The sequence below is a fragment of the Bidens hawaiensis genome, unplaced genomic scaffold (assembly GCF_021521415.1).
Source record: "Bidens hawaiensis isolate Kalapana, Puna unplaced genomic scaffold, B.hawaiensis_p1.1 tig00005481_1, whole genome shotgun sequence".
In the NCBI taxonomy this organism is placed as follows: Eukaryota; Viridiplantae; Streptophyta; class Magnoliopsida; order Asterales; family Asteraceae; genus Bidens; species Bidens hawaiensis.
Window position 1 is genome coordinate 260,172 of NW_027491350.1, and position 18,956 is coordinate 279,127.

An 18,956-nucleotide genomic window follows, 5' to 3' on the forward strand; every position below is an offset into this window, starting at 1 on the left:
CCTACAAACTTTTGCTCCTAATCCGCTATTCTCAATAGCGGATATACCAAAATCCTTTTTTTTTACTTCCCCGTTAACCTAAGTTTTTTCCTAATTCACACCATTTCAAAAACAAATTCATCAAAATAGAAGCTAAGCAGACAATAAGTTGTGCCGATATCCTTTTCATAGCTGATATCCTTTTTATGAATGTTAAAAATTCGATGTTTTAAAATTGATATTCTTTTTATGAAAAATGTTAAAATTCGATGTTTTAAAAATTACATTGATTGATAGATCTTGGAATTGATTGATAGATCTTGGAATCATCATAACATTACTAGACATCATAACATTACTAGACGTGACTTGGCTAAAGTAGCTTTATAGTTTCAGACGTGAGAAATTCGATACCGGTACCGGTACCGGTCTCGAAATTAGGAAATAGTTGGTACCGGTACCAAAATGAACATTTCGGTACTGGTATCGGTCCGGTCCGGTACCAATATTTTGTGAAAAATTTGGGAAATATCGGTACCGTATCAATACCGAAAACTCAAAACTTGGTACCGATTCGGTACCGACGGCACCAAATCGGTACCGAATTTGGTACCGGTACCAATCGGTGTCCGTACCGAAAATGCTTATCCCTATTTGAAACGGGTGAACCAATACCTGTGTTATGATCGGATTCTGAAGGTTTAATCTTGATAAAGATTTAAAGTTTGAGTTTTTCATTTGGTTTTCTAGTTTGAGTCCAATTAGGTTTTTTGGCGAGCAAGTAATAATTTTAGATAAATAGATGATTTAGGGTTATTATATTTTATGTGATTTTTGTTCTTAATAATACTAAAAGAGTCGCGTCGCGTGGAGTTCTCACAAAATATCAATATTGTTTGTGGTGCTTGATTCTACCATAGCCCATGGGTATTGGCACACTTTTCTCATATGATCCTTACACCCACTAGTCCACTGCTACTATCATTTATGTACAAACTTACATGCAACCCTTAGAAACCAAATTTAAAAAATTTATCTATCGTTTATATGACCATAATCATCAAACACGTAAAGTGGTACTCCTTCAAACCAATCAAAAGCCAAAATCGTAAACCACCCACAAAATTCCAAGCAAGAACCACAAGAAGTAGCAAGGGATATCATAGTAATTTCTAAGTAAGCTCGGTGAGAGACGGGCCTAATTATCTAAGTTACATTTTTACACATGCATTGCATATAGCTATCATGTATGAGTCATGGACAACCTGATGACCATTCCCTAGCCATTTGACATGCCATTACAAGTTTACAACCTTATGACTACATTGGCTTTTTAATGTGTCATTTACGATTCCACTTCATTCATAAGTCAATGGTTTTCTTTTTAACCTTTTTCTACCAGTGATATATAGCATTCAGGGGATCACACAAGTTTGTAATTATTTATTTTGTCATAGACATGCAACAACCTTGTATTATTTTTGACATTTTCACTTGTTTGAACAACTTCATCAATTAATAATAATAATAATAATAATAATAATAATGCTGTTTTATCTCCCGTACATAAATCTAAGAACAGAGCCGAGGGTTTTAACTCTTAAAGACGATGTCTTTCGCAGTAACAGATATGCGAGTTTCATCCCTCTTTCAGCCTCCAACAGATTATAATTATTGGTCTAATAACAATACTCTCCGTCTATGCTTCCCGCTTCAATTGCACCCCACAGGCGTTGTTCATAGTCGCAAAATCAAGAAACAATTTAAATTATATTGTTCTCCTAACGCCAACAACAATTATGCAGACGAAACCCAAAATCAAGCAGCAGCTATAGAGGCCGTATCCGATATACTAGTGGAAAATGGAGTTTCAGTGGAGGAATCAATGGAAATCGCTGTGAATTCACCCAAGTATGTTGAGATGCTGATGGACGGTGTTCGGGAGCTCGATGAACTGTTTTGGTCGACCGGGAGTTATAAGAAGAAGGTGTTTGAGATGGGGAAACAGAAGGGGGACAAGGGTTTGGTCCCTGTGTTGGAGAGTATGGTGGGTCTGCCTTTGCCTTCTGCTATGCATATTGCTCGCTATCTTTCGACTCATACGCCTCCGAACCTCATCCAAAAGGTATCTTTTTTAATATGAAGATTTACTTAATAGTCACTTTAATGTTGTTATTTTATCAATCAGTGTTGTAGAACTTGCTAGGCGCTGGTTGGCGAGTGGGATACCGACTAGTGATTAATCTGGATTAAAAAGATTGGAATTTTTATGCGCAGTTTTTCAAAATTATATATACACATTTTTATATGTAAAATTTTGAAGTAGACAGATTTAACCGCCCCTCAACCCACTCAGGACCAAAATCGCTGGACTTAGGGCTGATTAGACCTATTAGTAATTAATAACCAAAAATTAATCAGTGGATCACCGATTAGTGGTTGCAGATTAATATTGATTTTTTCAACACTGTTATCAATCAACGTGTAGGTATGGATAGTATATATTACTTTAAAGTTTTCCTTGAGCTTATTTTATACATGGCAAAGTTAGTTATTGTTTGGCATTTGCTTGTAGATCAAGTATGTGAAAGGAATATTGTTTTCGGATGTGGATGGGAAAGTGTCAATTGAAAAGACTGCTCGCCGAATGATGATGCATTTATCAGTATCAGTTGATGATGATTTGCAGCACACCTTATCATTTCTTGAGAAGGTAAATTTTGCTGGTTTGGTTTCTCACCTCAGTCATTGCTTTGTTAATTGTATTGTTGATGTAGATTCAAGCGAGGCGTGGAGGTCTGGCTTTGTTGGGTTCTGGAGATGGGTCTTTTCGCTACCTAATCGAATCATTTCCTAGGCTGCTTTTGCTGTCTGTAGAGTCAAATATGAAGCAGGTGGTAGATTTCCTTGAATTTGTTGGAGTCCCTAAGGGTTGCATCCGAAATGTTCTTTTGTTGTATCCTCCGGTACTTTTCTATGACATTGAGAAAGATATTAAACCAAGAATGCAAGTTTTTGCAAAGGTATTATTATATTTGCAGCATATATACAATTAGCTTCTTTATTGTCATATATTATCTTTCCATGCAACACCTAGTCTCTTCTAAGCTCGTCTGTCTTCCTAAGACGTGCATTTAATCACACGACTTAGCAGAACTTTTATAAATGTGTTTCTTCATCTATCTTATCCTTGTAAATGTAGTTTCCTTTTGTGTAGCTCCAGGAAACAGTATATGATCATAAACCCGAGTAAAATTTGTTGTTACAATGTAATTTTTTAAATATCTTGTTGCCGATGAAGTCACTTATCAGTACTAGTATTTAGGTGTATGGAGAGGATACAGAGTTTGGTAAGATGCTACTGAAGTATCCCTGGATTCTTTCTACAAGCATTGGAAAAAATTATGAGGAAATCTTTTCTTTTTTATATGCAGATAAGGTATGTAATCTCATACTCCATTGCATGGTCAGCTAAAAGTACTATGATTATTATGCAGTGCATTAGATTTACTGAATAAAGTTATATGCTTTTGTTTTATGTGGATCTCAAACTTCTACCCTGCTATATAAATTACTAATATGGATCTTTGATCAGTCATTTACTTTAGCAGCTGGGGCTTGCTCCTGTTAGACATTCTTCACGGTCCTTTCTTTTACCAAAACTTATAAATTTAGTGTTTTTCAGTGTTTATACCTTTAATGATTCATGCATGAAATATGAATACACGTACATGTTCTCGTATGCGTATTATCTGTTACATATACATACGTCTTACTTCTTATATACTGTTCTTGCCTTTCAACATTTTGTGTTATTAGTACTTGAGTAGTTTACTACTATTATTTTGGTACGTTTTGTATAGTTTTGATTCCATGTTGCACATGATAATATTATATACTACAGATGCCAAGAAGAGCATTTTGGAGCCTCTCTTTCTTTTGGGATAGAGGAAAGATTTGCCCCTGCCCTACCCTCCCCGATCCCTACCAATGTCCAGTAGCATTGCTATGAGTGGGATTCTACTACGCCTGTCTGTTTGTTTTGTTCTTATTTATTGTTTATGCATATTCATATATTTACTTGGGAATTTAGTTTTGCACTTGTTGCATACTAAAAGAGTTTTCCTATCAGTAAACCTATAGCCAGCATTGGTATGTGCATTGCTTGTTAAGCAGTACACCTCAGTTTCGAACCAAAGTTTTTAAACTCTATAATTAATATATTATAACCATTTTCAAATATGTAATATACAAACCATTAATTTCTCATACAGTTTGTTTATACAAAAATGTTAATGTGAATCTTTAAGCTCCTGTTCTTGCACTCTCCATAGATTTAGTTTCTTGGAAATTTGGTTTTTCTCCCTTTAACACTAGGGGTAGTAATAGTGATTCCATTATTTCATGCTTCTTGTGCTTAAATTTATTAATCAATAATCATGTTTCATAGCCTGTAAATTGTGATAACATTTCATGATAGGTAGTAGAAGTTAGCATTCGCCATGCAATCAGGAGCTGGCCGCTTATTTTAGGCTGTTCAGTTGCAAAACTGAAGCTGATGATTGATGAATTGCATGAAATAGGTGTTACAGAAAAGCAGCTAAACAAAGTTATCGCCAATAGTCCACAACTACTTATGCAGAAACCACAAGAAATTTTCCAGGTTGGTTATTCATTTCTCCTTTTGACAATTGTGTAGAATAGCTTTTAATCTAAGTTTCATTGCTATTATAGATTTATAGATAACGCATGCTCATTAATCGAACAGGTGGTTTCATATTTAAAAGATTTGGGAATTGAAGAAGAAAGTGTTGGAAGGGTGCTTGGGCGATGTCCTGAAATTTTCATGGCCAACATTGATAAGACACTGAAGAAGAAAGTTGAGTTCCTTTGTGAACTCGGTGTTTCTAAGAAGCATCTTCCTCGTGTAATAAAAAAATACCCAGAGTTTTTTGTCTGTGACGTGAATAATTCTCTACTTCCAAGGTAACTTTATTTATTATATGAATAATAGTAATATTATATGGGCGGTAATGGTGATAATAATTTCTTGCAGAATGAGGTACTTGTTACAGATTGGGTTATCGAAGAGGGAAATCGCATTTATGGTGGGGAGGTTCTCTCCGTTGCTTGGGTACAGTATTGAAGAGGTTTTGAGGCCGAAATATGAGTTTCTAGTAAACACAATGCATAAGCCACTGGAAGAGGTGGTGGAGTATCCAAGATATTTTAGTTACTCCCTGGAGAAGAAGATAAAGCCACGATTTTGGGTGATCAAGGGTAGGAATTGCGAGTGTAGCTTAAAAGACATGCTGGGAAAGAACGATGAAGAGTTTGCAGCCGACTACATGACATGACTACTGTCGGATAGATGCTGCTTTTTGCAAATGTGGCAGCTCACTACTGCTGATGCAACACCTGGTCTCTTCCTCCTCCCATGCAGCGCTGTAGTTGTTGTCCACCTTAGAGTATGTGTTTTTGTTGTCTTAATATTCAACATAGTCTGTTTTGAGGTTTCATATAGTTACTGGACTTCTCTTTGGTTAAAACAAAGCTGTAAACTTTTTAAGTTAGGAAACAAACAGATGTATATAATCAACTTATTTAAATTATGAAGCCAACAGATGTGTAAATTTACTTTCATCGCTAGACATGATCGAACCAAACATTCAGTGAATGGAAAGTTGGTTTATGTGTGTATTAGGGGTGGATGGAGAATTATGGAGAAAGATCAATCGATGATGGGTGTCATGTAGAGACCGTGTGTTTTAAGAAATTTATTCAAGCTGTAAAACAAATGGAGGTGAACTTTTTTTTTTTTAACTATACAAAATAAAAAAAATACTAAACATAAAATTTATTAACTCAAATAAAAATAATTAAAAAAACATAAATTTCATTAATTGAAAATTCAGTAGGGAATGGGTTGAACCACCTATCGGGTTAATCCACGCCCTTATATAATCAACAAGCAAACCCCAAACTTTTTGGTTAAACCCGTTTATGCTTATTCATTAACATTAGTTTATGGTTGCTAATTTACATCTGTCTAAAGATCTATAAAGCTAGGGCAATCAGAAACATGAACATGAACATGGTCATGCTGTTGACTAACAACAAACTGTCTTAACATAATGAACAAAATTAAGCAACAGAATCATGTACAATAAAAAACACATCATTTAGAAGAAGTGGCCGAGCGGACAGAATTCCAAACATTGGCGACAGCCGCAGCCACACGGGGCAAGACATGAAACACGGCTCCAGAGGCAACACCAATGGCTAGTGTTTGCGGGTACCCGGGCTTAGAGTCGAGCTTGGATTCAATCCTGAGCAAGTGGGAGTTGACGTCGTTGGTTTTCTTGGCGGAGATGACCCTGAGGAGAAGGTTCTGGAGGTCGTCGATGACTTTAAGAGAAGCCTCCTGTGGCTGCATCCCTTTGGACTCGTAGTGTGCCACCATCTCCTTTGGGCTCGGTAGCTTCGCCCTTACCTTTTGCTTGTCTCCTCCTGCCATTGCCTTTGGTCTTAATCCAGTCGCAGGAGGAGCACCAGCACCAGCACCAGCACCAGCACCACCGTTCCCTTGCATCATAATCGATAAACCTTGGAATTGAGGATAAACCCTAGCTACAGGGCCTGCCTGGGTTGTTTTTTCTGTTCTGTTGGGCTATTACTTTAACAAACATTAATTCCTACTCTTTGGCCTATGGATCATCTTCCTTTTTGTTATTACTAACCTAACAAATATTATTCCTAACTCTCATATTTAGTGAGTATAAGATTTTATAATGTAGAGAGTGGTTTAAAGTGTCACTGATTGTTTTTTGGTGTTTCCGAAAAGTTACTGCTCACACGTTATAATTTTTAATATAATGTGAAAATGATTGTGAGTGGAGAAGAGATGAGAAATAATAATAAATGTATAAAAAGTATTATTTAATTTAATTAAAAATGATAGCGAAAATGTAATAATTTTTAGTATAATTTTAGGTTTGGTGATATGGAAAAGGATGTGAATGCTCTTAAAATATTAAAAAAGATTTTTTTTTTTGACATTTCAATCCAATCCCCACGTCTGAATTTGGTAACCATTTCACCCTCATACAATAACTATGTTAATCATTTTTTTTTTGTTAAGTCTAAAAGTATTTGTCATTTTACATATAAAGACTATTTATGTAAATTAGTAACACAATTTAATAGTTTTGGGACTATGTGTCACTTAATAATAAGAAGACAATAATAACATAAATAATCCTCTTTTTAAGGCAAATTGGTTTTTAATAATCTCAACTAAATGTTATCTACCGATAATAATCCTAATTTAGTTTATTCCTACAAGTGGTCCCAAATTTAAAAAATCCGGCTCTCAATGGTCATCCGTTAAAAAAAACCTAACAACGTTAAGTTTTTTTCGAATTTTAAACTGATTTTTAGAGCTTTTGATCGGAAGGAGGAAACGAGTTGATTGATAAAGAACTTAGCTTCAAATGATGCTTCAAACGGCTTGATTGGTGCTTCAAATAGGGTGTTTGAACTTCAAATTAACAAAAATTAAACTGTTTGGAGTATCGTTTCGAGCTAAGTTAACATCGTTAGTTTTTTTTTCTAATGGGAAAGCCAATTTTTTTAAATTTGGGACCACTGATGGAAATAAACTAAGTTGAAATTGTTATCGGCCAATAACAGATAGCTGGGATTATCAAAATCCAATTTGCCTTTTTTTAAAACGTATTTTATGTTATTATTTTACATATTATTTTAAGTAAACGACACGCATGACCCCCAAACTATTAAACAATGTTATCACTTCGACATAAAATAGTCGTTACATGTAAAGTGACTTATATAGTTATATACTCTTGTACTTAACCAAATAAAAGTTAACGTCATGAATTGAGATGTCAAAACTTTCTTTGCTTTTAGCATAAATGGTTAAATGGACCAAACTACATATACCAAAATAGTAATTTACTTTTTTTTTTAAAGAAATTATTGCCAAACAACCTTGAAAGTGTAGCGTATATGTGTACGAACGCATATATTGTGTTCATCAGCATATGCGTCGCATATGTTATGCGGCACATATGTTATACGCCCAACATATGCGCCGCATATGTTTGTGTATATATATATATATATATATATATATTGTTTTTGTATGTAATCTTGATTCTGGAGCAATAAAATTCTCTCTTCTTTTTTTTCAGTTTTTCTTTCGTGTTATCGGTTGAAAGTGGCAAAAGTCAATGTGTAGTATTCAAGATACGCAAGTTTGGAGAGCTCGTTTACTTTCTAGAAAACAATAATTTTTGAATTTGTTAATAAAATCTTGTTAAAGTACCCTACTCTTCTAAAATATATCTAGCTAGCAAGCTAATAGTAAGTAATACATTATACATCACTGTTTAATTAGTCAATTAGATTTGGTATAGAAAAATGAAAGACAGAATGAAGTATGGAAGTTGCAGTTAAATGAAGGCACATGTGAATCCACATGGGTGGTATTGGATAGCCATGTGAATTGCACCGGAGAACTTGGGTACGTATGTATAATCATCCACTTGGTTAATTAGTTCGTACATCTATCCTGTCCTTTCCTTTCCACTATATATAGATCTATATTTATTAAACTAATAATATTTTTAGTAGTAAGGACCACCAAATTAAAAGTCACAACTATATATATACTTAATGATAATGAAAACAATATCAATTACGTACCATTACCATCTCACAATATAATACAATACTTAATTATCAATCGGTAGACATAAGAGGGTAAACAATTGTAATGTAATAACAAATAAAAACTCAAGTGACAAAAGAACTTTAGGCTATAACGGCTATGGGACCCCCTATTGCAACATTGGTACAAATAATGGCGTGAAAGCTAGCATCATGGTGGCAAGGTGACGGCAAGTGGGGTGCGATGATAGGATCTGCGATTGTGGTGATACAACGAAGATAGGAAAGAAAAAACAAATAAACCGAAACATATAAGATATATACATATATAAAGAAGATATATATAATGTGTCCATGGCCCATCATACCATATAGATATTATAGTGATTTTGTACAAATACAATACAAACAATATCAACCAAATCTCCTAACAATAATCTATATACAGTGCTAGCTTTGGCCAGCAATCTTTTTTTATGTATCTTTTATTTAAAACTACATATAGACGCGTATGCGTTCCCCATCCAAATGGGAAGGTAGTTGAATAATACCTACCTTTGTATTTTGTTTTAACACTTGAATGATCATATTCATTGTTATTTCTTCCTTTCATAGCTAATTTTATAAAAAGAAAAACAGCATATTCATTTACTTGTCAAATGCACATACAATGTAGCAATATTATTATCTATGATCAAGGCCATGCATTCTTAATCAGTAATTAAGTAGCTATAGCAGCAACAAACTAAGAAACAAAGTGTTGATGATATTGATCAAAAGGAGTAAACATACATGTAACTAATTAAATGACCAAAAAAGGAGATCATGAGATGAGTGAAGTCATCGATCTATCGACAGTACAATGGAGTAGTAGGAGGGGTCTTTAAAGTAGAGCTGCCATGCTGCGATTGCTGATCTTGGTCGTATAAGAAGAATGAGGATGTTGAAGATGAAGATTTGAGAGTAGGATGGTGTTTCTTGTTGTCCGACAACAGGCTTAAGATTCTCTCAAAAAGAGGGACGTCGCATGGAATCTTGAGGATTCCCTCTTGCTGGAATCCAAACTCTTCTTCTGCGTCTCGTAGAAGAACACTAAAAGCTTGATGTGCCAAGTAGTCTGTAGGGATTACGAACTTCTTCATCGCATCCTCGTCTCTCCCTACCCAAACAGCCAGGTATCCTTTCTTCACCACAATATCTTCCTGCGCACCCTGAGAACTGCTGATATCGGAAAAGGATAGCGTCTTCTTCAGGAACTTGTTGAGTCCTTTAGTTGTTGTCTTGCTGTTGGTGTTAGGAGCAGCAGCATTGCTCCTGTTGTCGTTGTCGTTGTCATTGTTGTTGTTGTTCTTGGTGGCAGACGCGGCCTTCTTCCACTTCTTGAGCATTTGTTGTAGCCTGACAATGTCTCTGATTTTGTTGGACTTCTTTGTTGGTGCTGGTGATGGTGGTGGTCCATTAACATCACCCATGTTTGCTATATTCTTCTTCTGGTATGGTTGAGAGAGATCTAAGAGATGGTGTGCGTGTGTTTGTAAAAAGGCCGGATATGAGTATGCAGGTACCAAAAGGGCAGGGAGAGGTGGCTGCCATGTATAACCTGCAAGTCTATTTATATTAGTAGCTAGCTAGCTAGCTAGGCATATGTTTAAGAAGTATTAATTAATCTATTAGTTAGTTTGTAGACAAAATAAGCAGTATTTCTGTTGATTAATATATTGTGCATTGTTAGTTGCGGAATGATTAGAGTTGAAGATGGAGGGATCAATCATGGGTGCATTGATTGGGTAATCAGTGGTGGAATTCAACTTGCCCTGTGCTCATGTTTATTCTAATATTTGACATTTATATTATATATATTGGAATAGAATAGAATACAATTGGCATATGATTTGTGGGTAAGTTATCTTTAATAACAAGCAATGCAACTAGGTCTGCACACAAACACATGCATGCTAGCTTGGTCAAATGACAATGGGTAGCCCCTATTTAACGTACAACTAATCAATGCCTTAAGAAATTATATATGTTTTCTTAAATCCAAGTGAAGTTTTAATCAAGTTAAATTTGCTTAGAATATGAAGAAAGTGGTGGTGAAGACAAGTTGCTGGTAAATAATATAGAGGAGCATATGCATATGCATATGATATAATAATGAAATGGGTTTAAGTTTCAAGAAATGCATGTGAGTGTGACCTTCAGTATTAATGAGACACAGAAGCTGCAGATAATTAACTCTAACTCAGTCTCATCTCCATTAATCTCTTCAGTTTTTAAGGACCACACTCACACAGGTGTCGGTGGGTGGGTCGTACAACTATAAGATCTTACAAAAGTTTTATTTTAAACTGTATCGCTGTTGCTGCTAGAGTTAATGGCTCAGGCATTAAGTGCTTCAACACTTGGCTCAATAAGAACCATTGTCAAGCCAAACTTGGGATGTGAAAGAAGAAAAACTAATATCGAACTGTATCTGTGACCAAAGAAATCGATCCGAATTGTGAATTCAGTTTTCGAATCTGACATACAAAAGCTTGAATTTGGTTTATTCGGTTAAACCAAATAACTATGTTTTTTTATGTTATTACGTTTTTGATGTAACTATGGTTTATGTTTGTGAGTTTTTCTTAATGGCCCAACCCTATAGAACCCAATTACCTAGTCATCTAATTGCAGATCCGATACAAAAAATAATGTTCGAAACAAAAACAGGGAGCAAACCAAGGCAAAACTGATACTCGTGAACGGTTTTTAAGCACGGTTTTGAAGCAAAACCGAACCGAATTGACTTAGGTTGAACTCGGTCCAGTTAGACAATTGCGAATTTAGATCGATTCGGATATCGGTTATGGACAACAAAATTTCAATTCCAAACAAAGGGATCGGAAGTAACCGATATCCGAACCAATAAACATATATATATAGTACATGACCAAAACTATAAAAAGAATTAAACCCTAAACTGCAAACAGAAGAATCTTATTGATAATTTGTATTATAGGATTTTATACATAGGGAATAATATTAATTATTAAAGTTGATATCATCTAAAATACTACAATCGCATGCATAACTAGTCTATGGACAGCGAACACATGTAGTTTGTATCACAGACAGATGAACTCTTATTAATTAGTAACTGTTGGTAATTTTAGTGTCGTCAAACTGCTTTAGGCAATCGAGATTACTTAAAGATTAAATGAGAAACCCTCACTATATACAATGACACAAGAAAGGATGTGTAATTTCGAGAGCCAAAGAACCCATGGGTTCAAAGGGACAACGCCCTAGGCAAGGTCCATGAGTAGCTTCCCAGTCAGTGACCAGCATTTGCGGTGATAATCTAAAGAGACTCAAAATCAATAACAAGGTACTAGTTATTATTGGTAGTGGCATGCATGGTTACTAAAGATTGGTAGTAGCGTAGTTGTTGTTACTAAAACAATAGTCCTTTGCCCAAGTTACATATCGAGGCCCAACACCATGTCAATTCGGCCCGATATTGATTTAGACATCGACAGCCCAATTACATTTAGGTATACCCGACCCGTTACCGGCACTGGTACTGATCGGTAACGTAATAAAAGGATTTCCGCCTAGAATCAACAAAATTAGGGTTTGAGCGAAAATGGCGATGAGGAAGTTTTTCAACGAGATCAGGGGATTGAAGGTGAAAGACGTGCCGGCGCACGTGAAGCCACTGGTGACAACAAGCAACGCCAAGAATTTTATCCAGAGATCATTGGACAATTACCATGCCAAATACATCCAGACCGATTCGATTGTACCGCTCTATCACGTATGCTTTGGTGGCATGATCTTCTCATACCTTGTCGCCCTTCCTGAGGAACGCCGCCACCTTGAACACCAGCAACATGCCAAAGAGCACGGCGCCCATTGAGTTGCTCATCCGATCCAGGTATTTTAGCTCACAAATGAATTTGATGATTTGAATTGTATTTATGTTGATCATCAATTGATTGTCCTTAGGTGCTAGTTAACATGGGATGTTTGTTTGTTGCCTTTTTTATGGGAATTGTGGCATTAGCCCTAAAGTGTTGTTGAAGCATGTCGTTGAATAAGGGAAGATCATTAGCACTATTTGGTGATGTCTACTATGGACATATTATTAAGCTAAAGTTTAGAACGATAGTGCGAAATAGATAAATTAAAAATTCCAAAGTTTCTTTACTCCTTTGGTGATGCTTGAATTATACTTAAGGTGAGATGGATGCTAATGACTATAGGAGACGTTTAACTAGTACCAACTGACATGTGCTATTTGTGTGCTAATAATTTAAGATGGATTTTTCAAAAAGGATTGATCTTGTGATACAACTTCACCTTATCAGCGGGTCCAAAAGGTCTCGGTTCAGTTACCTTGACCCAGTTAATCTGGAGCAAAGGTTAGGGCTGAATTAGTGGGGGGTTGAGACAGTTAACTTTTGACTGTTAGGCCATGGGGTATACTCTAACACCCAACTAACTTAAAATGACATGGCACTTCAAACATGCGTTAAACCACTCCTCACTAGTGTTAAGCTTGTTAAAATGGCTCATGGATTATGAATGGGTTAAAAGAAACAACATGTATTAATTATGGATTAAACCATTTCCTTTGGATGAGACGGAGTGAAAGAGAGAAAAATGAGTGATGTGGAGCTTATGTGGAGTTAAAAGGGGTTAGAGTATACCTCATGGCCTTAGGGGCTGATAGGAGGTAGTAACTGCGAAATTATGTTTTAAGTATTGCATTTCATGTTTTAGTTGTCTTAGTCTTGTTTATTTGATTATTAAGTGTTTTTGTATTGGAGATCAGACTATCAGTCCCTCTTGAATTGGGCCAACTATCTTACCTTTTCAATAAAATCAAGCTTTTGTTTTCTGGTATCTATTAACTTGCATTGTATAATCGAAACCGAGTCTTTTAATTGTAAATACTAATTTTATGGGTGATTGAATATGATAATAAGTTGAAAGCGTATACTTGTGGGAATAGCACAAGATACCGGAAAATGGGGCCAAAGTGAACCTGAAGAGCAAACAAGTTGGATTGCTATAGGTTTTAAGGTTATACCTAGTTGACTCTCAAGGGTTGCAGCTAACTTGCTAGGAGGTATGGGTGCCTTTACTCCTGGTTTGGGCTTTTAGTGATGTGCAGACTGCAGGCACATCATATGTGGTTTTGACAATCTTTTATTATTGCTGATTACAAAATACAAATACATGTATAAAAGTCTTATGCGTACATTAGTATGCATGCTATGCTTGCATGAGAGGAGGCATGATTAGCGTGATAAGACTTAAACATGACCATGTGTTCAATGCTCAATCTCAGTGTTGAATAATTCTTTTTCTGGTTTTGATTTTGCATTTGTCTGTATGTTCATGCATATATGAACACATCCCAGTATCCCCAAACTTTGGGCTAAGCAAATCTCTATTCCGTGTATCACATATATGTATATCTTCACCCATGAACTCATCTGTATATATTTCCTTTGTAAAGGAATAAAGATTAGCAGGCTGTATCATTCTGTATTTTTGGATACTGTAGATTTTATTTTTGATACGCTTTAACTCTAGAATGCACGAGTACTCACGTGTTATATCGCACTGACACATGAGGGACTAAACCCGACCTTTGTGAAGGGTAAATCAAATGATATAGACTAATAGAGAAAAAAAAAGGTTCACAAAGATGCTTATGAATAGCTTATCAATTGAATCTTTGAGGAATTAGTAGATAGTATTATTTCAAAGATTTAGGTGCATGCCTCAAATCGATACCTGATAAGTTGTTTTGACACTTGATAGTTGATATATATAAAGCTGTATTGGAGAGTGCTTGCTTTGCAATGAGAAATATGTTGCGGATCTATCCTGTGGCTTTAAAATTCAGTGATATAAAGAGATAGGATATGCTAACAATCTGTTGTGTTATATTTTGGTGTACTTTCAGTGTATAGGTTCTTGTTATGATTTGAACATTTAATTATGATTTGCAGGTTTTGGCGGGAGCATCAGAGATTTGAATTTGGTGTGGAACACCTAAATAAATGAATTTTCTTTTATTGTTGTATGCGTGAAGGAAAAACAAAACACATGTTATGGACATCATTTCTAATCATTAGACCTTCAAGTTGATTTCTTTTGTTTGTATGGAGTTTTAAGTCCATGGCGTGATGAAAAGGAAAAAAGTTTGTTGGTGAAATAAACCAGTATATGTGAGTGAGGAATGCTTTCTTATTTCTATTTTCTGTTAAATCACTAAATTCTTTTTAATTTTAAGAAAAACTTGTGTTACATGTTTTTTTGAGATAAAAAAATTACTGCATGCTCTCGCTTTTGAGATACACTTTTTTTAAAGCTTTACTATAATGTTTAAAAATATGCATTTGTTTTCATGTTATAAGAGTAGCCAATGTAGGTAGAAACGGTGGGCGGCTTAAATGTTAAAACAATACGGTTATACGTACCATATAACATGTCATGCTTGTGTGCATAAACATATGCAAATATACGTGGCTTATATAACAAAAATAAGCTTTTGATTTCTAATGTTGTTTTAAAGTTTGGGCCTCTAGCGTCTTCAGTCTTGCTAGTTGTGTCGTGTTAATGAAAGTTTCCATTATAAAGAAAGAAAAAAAATAGAACCAACAAAACATACATGGTCTATTGACCTTCTGAAGCAAAACTCAACCCCCCCCCCCCCAACCTAAAAAATAAAAATACCATTACCTAAAATCAAAGACGTAAATTGTTTTAAGGTATTATGTAAAGCAAAAATGTTTTTTTTACGTACGTTTGCATGCTATAATTTATTTGTTTGTTTTGAAATTTTTTACATATTACCTAGACATGTGTACGTGTAGGTAATGTGTAAGTTGTATAAAATACTATAAATAAGTGAAATTTGTTTACTAATATCAACAGAGATGAAAAAAATTTCATTCATTTTTAATTTTAGATAATCGAAAAGAATAGATAGTTTATTTTGTGCTTTTCTTCTTCAATATATATAAATATAAATAAATAAAATTTTGAAAGATTTAACATAGTTAGGGTATGAAAGTGTAGACAAAATAAGAGCATAGAAAGGAATAAATCCAGGAGTAAGTGGGTTTTTTCGTATGCATTCATTTATCCATCCGTCTACTATACTATACTGCTGCTGCTGCTGCTGCTGCTGCTAATAATAATAATAATAATAATAATAATAATAATAATTAATAATAAGTACCCCCACTAACCAGTAACCACTTTCCCTCTCTCTCTCTCTCTCTCTCTCTCTCTCTCTCTCCTACCCACTGAAGTTCTCTTTTTGTTTTCCAAAGTGAGTGTTTTTGGGAGAGGAACACAACCACAACCACAACCACAACCACAACCACCAAACCAAACCACTTGAGTTAGTGGAGTTGAGTTGAAGAGACGAAAAGAAAAGAGAAGATTATTATTATTATTATGTTTTCTACATACATTCACATCAACACCACCTGCCTCTGATTTCATTGATTCCTCTCTTCAAGGTACCTCTTCTTCACTTATACCTTTACTATAACAATGGAGTCTGTTTCTGCTTCTGGATCTGCTCTTATACCCCGAGATCTACCTTTTCTTTATGCTTATTTTAACCCTTTGCTTGCTTGGTCTTTATCCCCTATGCCATTTTCTTTTACTATAATACTCTTGCTTAGGTATTGTTAATTAATTGAAACCTGAAACAATGGAGACTTTCCATTTACCTCTTGACCAATTACTTTTCCTTAATTAATAATTTATATTATTAATCTTGCTCAGGAAGAGGATGGGTTCCAGGTTCCCGTCTCATCAGCTGAGTAATGGCCTTTATGTATCAGGCCGCCCCGAGCAGCCCAAAGAAAGGCCTCCAACAATGACTTCTTCAGCCATGGTTTACACCGGCGGTGACATCAAAAAGTCAGGAGAGCTGGGAAAGATGTTTGATATCAACACCGACGCCTCCAAGCCAAGGAGGTCTGGCCCCTTAACCGCAACCGCTCCTTCACATTCCGGCCCAATACCTAATGCTGCCAGGTCTAATGTCAACAAGTCAAACTCTGGCCCGCTAAGCAAGCACGGCGAGCCCATAAAGAAGTCTTCCGGTTCGGGTCCTCAATCTGGTGGAGTCACACCTATGAGAAATTCAGGTCCTCTGCCACCTGTGCTGCCTATGACGGGGCTGATTACGTCTGGCCCGATCTCTTCGGGGCCCCTCAATTCATCCGGGGCTCCACGGAAGTTTTCGGGTCCTCTGGACTCCAAGGGTTCGATCAAAGTCCATGGTCAAGCGGTCACCACTCTTACCAAAGAGGATGACTATTCCTTCAACAAGGGTTTCCCTAAGATAATTATGTGGTCCATGATTCTACTGTTTATGATGGGATTTATTGCTGGTGCTTTTATTCTTGGGGCGGTTCACAATGGTATCCTCCTGGTCGTGGTGGTGGTTCTTTTCATCGTTGTTGCTGCATTGTTCACTTGGAATACTTGTTATGGCAGGCAGTCTATCATTGGTTTTATAGCTTGTTATCCGGATGCTGAACTCAGAACTGCAAAAGATGGCCAGTATGTCAAGGTTTCCGGGGTACTCTCTTTTTTCTTCCCTCCTTTGTCGTTGATTATATTTTACTTGCAATGCAAATATGCGATGATGGTTTGAATTGATCTGTGAAGGTGGTGACATGTGGGAATGTACCTTTGGAGTCAACCTTCCAAAAGATGCCGAGATGCGTGTATACTTGTACAAGCTTATACGAGTATCGAGGATGGGACTCCAACCCTACGCATCGTAGGTTCAGCTGGGGGCTGCGGTCAACAGAAGTGAGTAGCTAGTTGGCTAGCTGGTTCCTTTGGTTTTGTGGTTTAACGATTAACATGGTGTTTGGTTGATGGCAGAGGCACGTGGTGGATTTCTACATATCGGATTTCCAATCTGGATTAAGAGCATTGGTGAAGACAGGGTATGGAGCAAGAGTGACCCCTTATGTGGACGAGTCTGTGGTTGTTGAAGTCGACCCTTTGAATAAAGACTTGTCCCCGGACTTCATAAGATGGATGGGCAAGAGAAACCTGGCAAGCAATGATCGTGTCATGAGATTGAAAGAAGGGTAAGTTCCTGTTGATGCTTTCTTTCTTTGTTGTAATAATAAATAAATAAATAATAATGATGATAAATGAATAGGTACATCAAGGAAGGGAGCACGGTAAGCGTGATGGGAGTGGTGCAGAGGAACGAGAACGTGCTAATGATAGTGCCCCCTGCAGAAGGATTCATAACAGGGTGCCAATGGACAAGTTGTATGCTGCCAAGAAGCCTCGAGGGGGTAGTCTTGAGGTGCGAAGATGCATCCAAAGTGGATGTCATACCCGTGTAGGTGGGAAGGAATCATCTATTTTTATGATATACATCTATATATAATATATAGCGAGGTAGTAGATACTAGTTAGTGGTTTGGGGTGTGTTGCAGTTGTTGTATGATGTTGGTGTGAATAGGTTTTTGATGGAAGAAGAGTGGTGTTTGATTATGTGAAGGGAGGTTGGCTGGTGTTCAATTGCTGCTTTCAACATGTGATCTCTTTCTTTCTTTTTGCACCTCCCTGTCTTCTTGTTTCCATTTTTGGTTATAATATTAGTTGATTCAAATGGTCTTTGAAACAAATGATCAGTAGTCAAATCTTAAGACATGAAACATGAATAGGGGATCAATCGCAACACACTAATAATAAACAACCAAACAACAATATTTGGATCAGATGGAACCACATGGCCGCAATATCTTAACTGTACTTTTGATCATCTTTACAGTATATTATCACGCATAAGCTTAAATTTTGAGATGTCACTGTTTTCGGTGGTAAGGCTCGGACGAAAACATAGGAAAGCCGAACTCGATACAAATTTTTAATAAAAAAGAGGGAGGAGGGCTCAAAGTGAGCGACCTTCCAGTTTTACAAGCTGTTGATTCTTGATCAACTATGCTGAAACCTAGAGGGTGTGAATATGTTTCTTTTTTCAACAAGCAACTCAAACCTAGGATAGGAAATTGAAAGATATCACAGTACAAACAATCTCTGTATAGTGGTTCGGATGAAGGATAAACTACTTGACCGTATATAGTGTTGTAAAAATTGACCCTGGATAGGGATTAATCGCTAGGTGCCCCTAGGCCAATGCATTTTTAGCTAAACGGTCCCATTAATCAGTTGTCGAACCTAGTCGACCCAAATCGGACATTTTTTAAAAAAAAACTTCTTATTTTTAAAAT

General features: G+C 36.2%; 5 protein-coding genes across 5 annotated transcripts; 3 read left to right on the forward strand and 2 right to left on the reverse strand.

The window, feature by feature from the left end:
• The first annotated feature begins 1,588 nt into the window (after nt 1-1,588).
• LOC143629851 (uncharacterized) lies at nt 1,589-5,591 on the forward strand. The gene is made up of 7 exons (XM_077099010.1): nt 1,589-2,104; nt 2,555-2,692; nt 2,757-3,002; nt 3,305-3,418; nt 4,460-4,642; nt 4,748-4,965; nt 5,036-5,591. The coding sequence occupies exons 1-7, from the start codon at nt 1,589-1,591 to the stop codon at nt 5,334-5,336; spliced, it is 1,716 nt and encodes a 571-aa protein (XP_076955125.1). The 3' UTR covers nt 5,337-5,591.
• Nucleotides 5,592-6,157: 566 nt separating this feature from the next.
• Nucleotides 6,158-6,574, reverse strand: LOC143629852 (uncharacterized). The gene has a single exon (XM_077099011.1). It carries the CDS (start codon nt 6,572-6,574, stop codon nt 6,158-6,160), a length of 417 nt encoding a protein of 138 aa, XP_076955126.1.
• A 2,869-nt stretch (nt 6,575-9,443) lies between these two features.
• LOC143629877 (uncharacterized) lies at nt 9,444-10,236 on the reverse strand. The gene has a single exon (XM_077099026.1). It carries the CDS (start codon nt 10,140-10,142, stop codon nt 9,519-9,521), a length of 624 nt encoding a protein of 207 aa, XP_076955141.1. The 5' UTR covers nt 10,143-10,236; the 3' UTR covers nt 9,444-9,518.
• A 2,061-nt stretch (nt 10,237-12,297) lies between these two features.
• On the forward strand, nt 12,298-12,588 carry LOC143629878 (uncharacterized). The gene has a single exon (XM_077099027.1). It carries the CDS (start codon nt 12,299-12,301, stop codon nt 12,569-12,571), a length of 273 nt encoding a protein of 90 aa, XP_076955142.1. The 5' UTR covers nt 12,298; the 3' UTR covers nt 12,572-12,588.
• Nucleotides 12,589-16,468: 3,880 nt separating this feature from the next.
• Nucleotides 16,469-18,168, forward strand: LOC143629901 (putative membrane protein At1g16860). Its single transcript, XM_077099047.1, has 4 exons — nt 16,469-17,275; nt 17,365-17,511; nt 17,587-17,798; nt 17,873-18,168. Exons 1-4 carry the CDS (start codon nt 16,478-16,480, stop codon nt 18,063-18,065), a joined length of 1,350 nt encoding a protein of 449 aa, XP_076955162.1. The 5' UTR covers nt 16,469-16,477; the 3' UTR covers nt 18,066-18,168.
• Nucleotides 18,169-18,956: the final 788 nt, after the last annotated feature.

What these genes read in the sequence shown, in the direction of transcription:
- LOC143629878 (XM_077099027.1), top strand. Translation starts at nt 12,299, where the DNA reads ATGGCGATGAGGAAGTTTTTCAACGAGATCAGGGGATTGAAGGTGAAA.
- LOC143629851 (XM_077099010.1), top strand. Translation starts at nt 1,589, where the DNA reads ATGTCTTTCGCAGTAACAGATATGCGAGTTTCATCCCTCTTTCAGCCT. An exon ending in CTTTTTTATATGCAGATAAG is followed by an intron (nt 3,419 to 4,459) that starts GTATGTAATCTC and finishes ATTTCATGATAG; the next exon opens with GTAGTAGAAGTTAGCATTCG. An exon ending in AATAATTCTCTACTTCCAAG is followed by an intron (nt 4,966 to 5,035) that starts GTAACTTTATTT and finishes AATTTCTTGCAG; the next exon opens with AATGAGGTACTTGTTACAGA.
- LOC143629901 (XM_077099047.1), top strand. Translation starts at nt 16,478, where the DNA reads ATGGGTTCCAGGTTCCCGTCTCATCAGCTGAGTAATGGCCTTTATGTA. An exon ending in AGTATGTCAAGGTTTCCGGG is followed by an intron (nt 17,276 to 17,364) that starts GTACTCTCTTTT and finishes TGATCTGTGAAG; the next exon opens with GTGGTGACATGTGGGAATGT. An exon ending in GGGGGCTGCGGTCAACAGAA is followed by an intron (nt 17,512 to 17,586) that starts GTGAGTAGCTAG and finishes GGTTGATGGCAG; the next exon opens with AGGCACGTGGTGGATTTCTA.
- LOC143629852 (XM_077099011.1), bottom strand. Translation starts at nt 6,574, where the DNA reads ATGATGCAAGGGAACGGTGGTGCTGGTGCTGGTGCTGGTGCTGGTGCT.
- LOC143629877 (XM_077099026.1), bottom strand. Translation starts at nt 10,142, where the DNA reads ATGGGTGATGTTAATGGACCACCACCATCACCAGCACCAACAAAGAAG.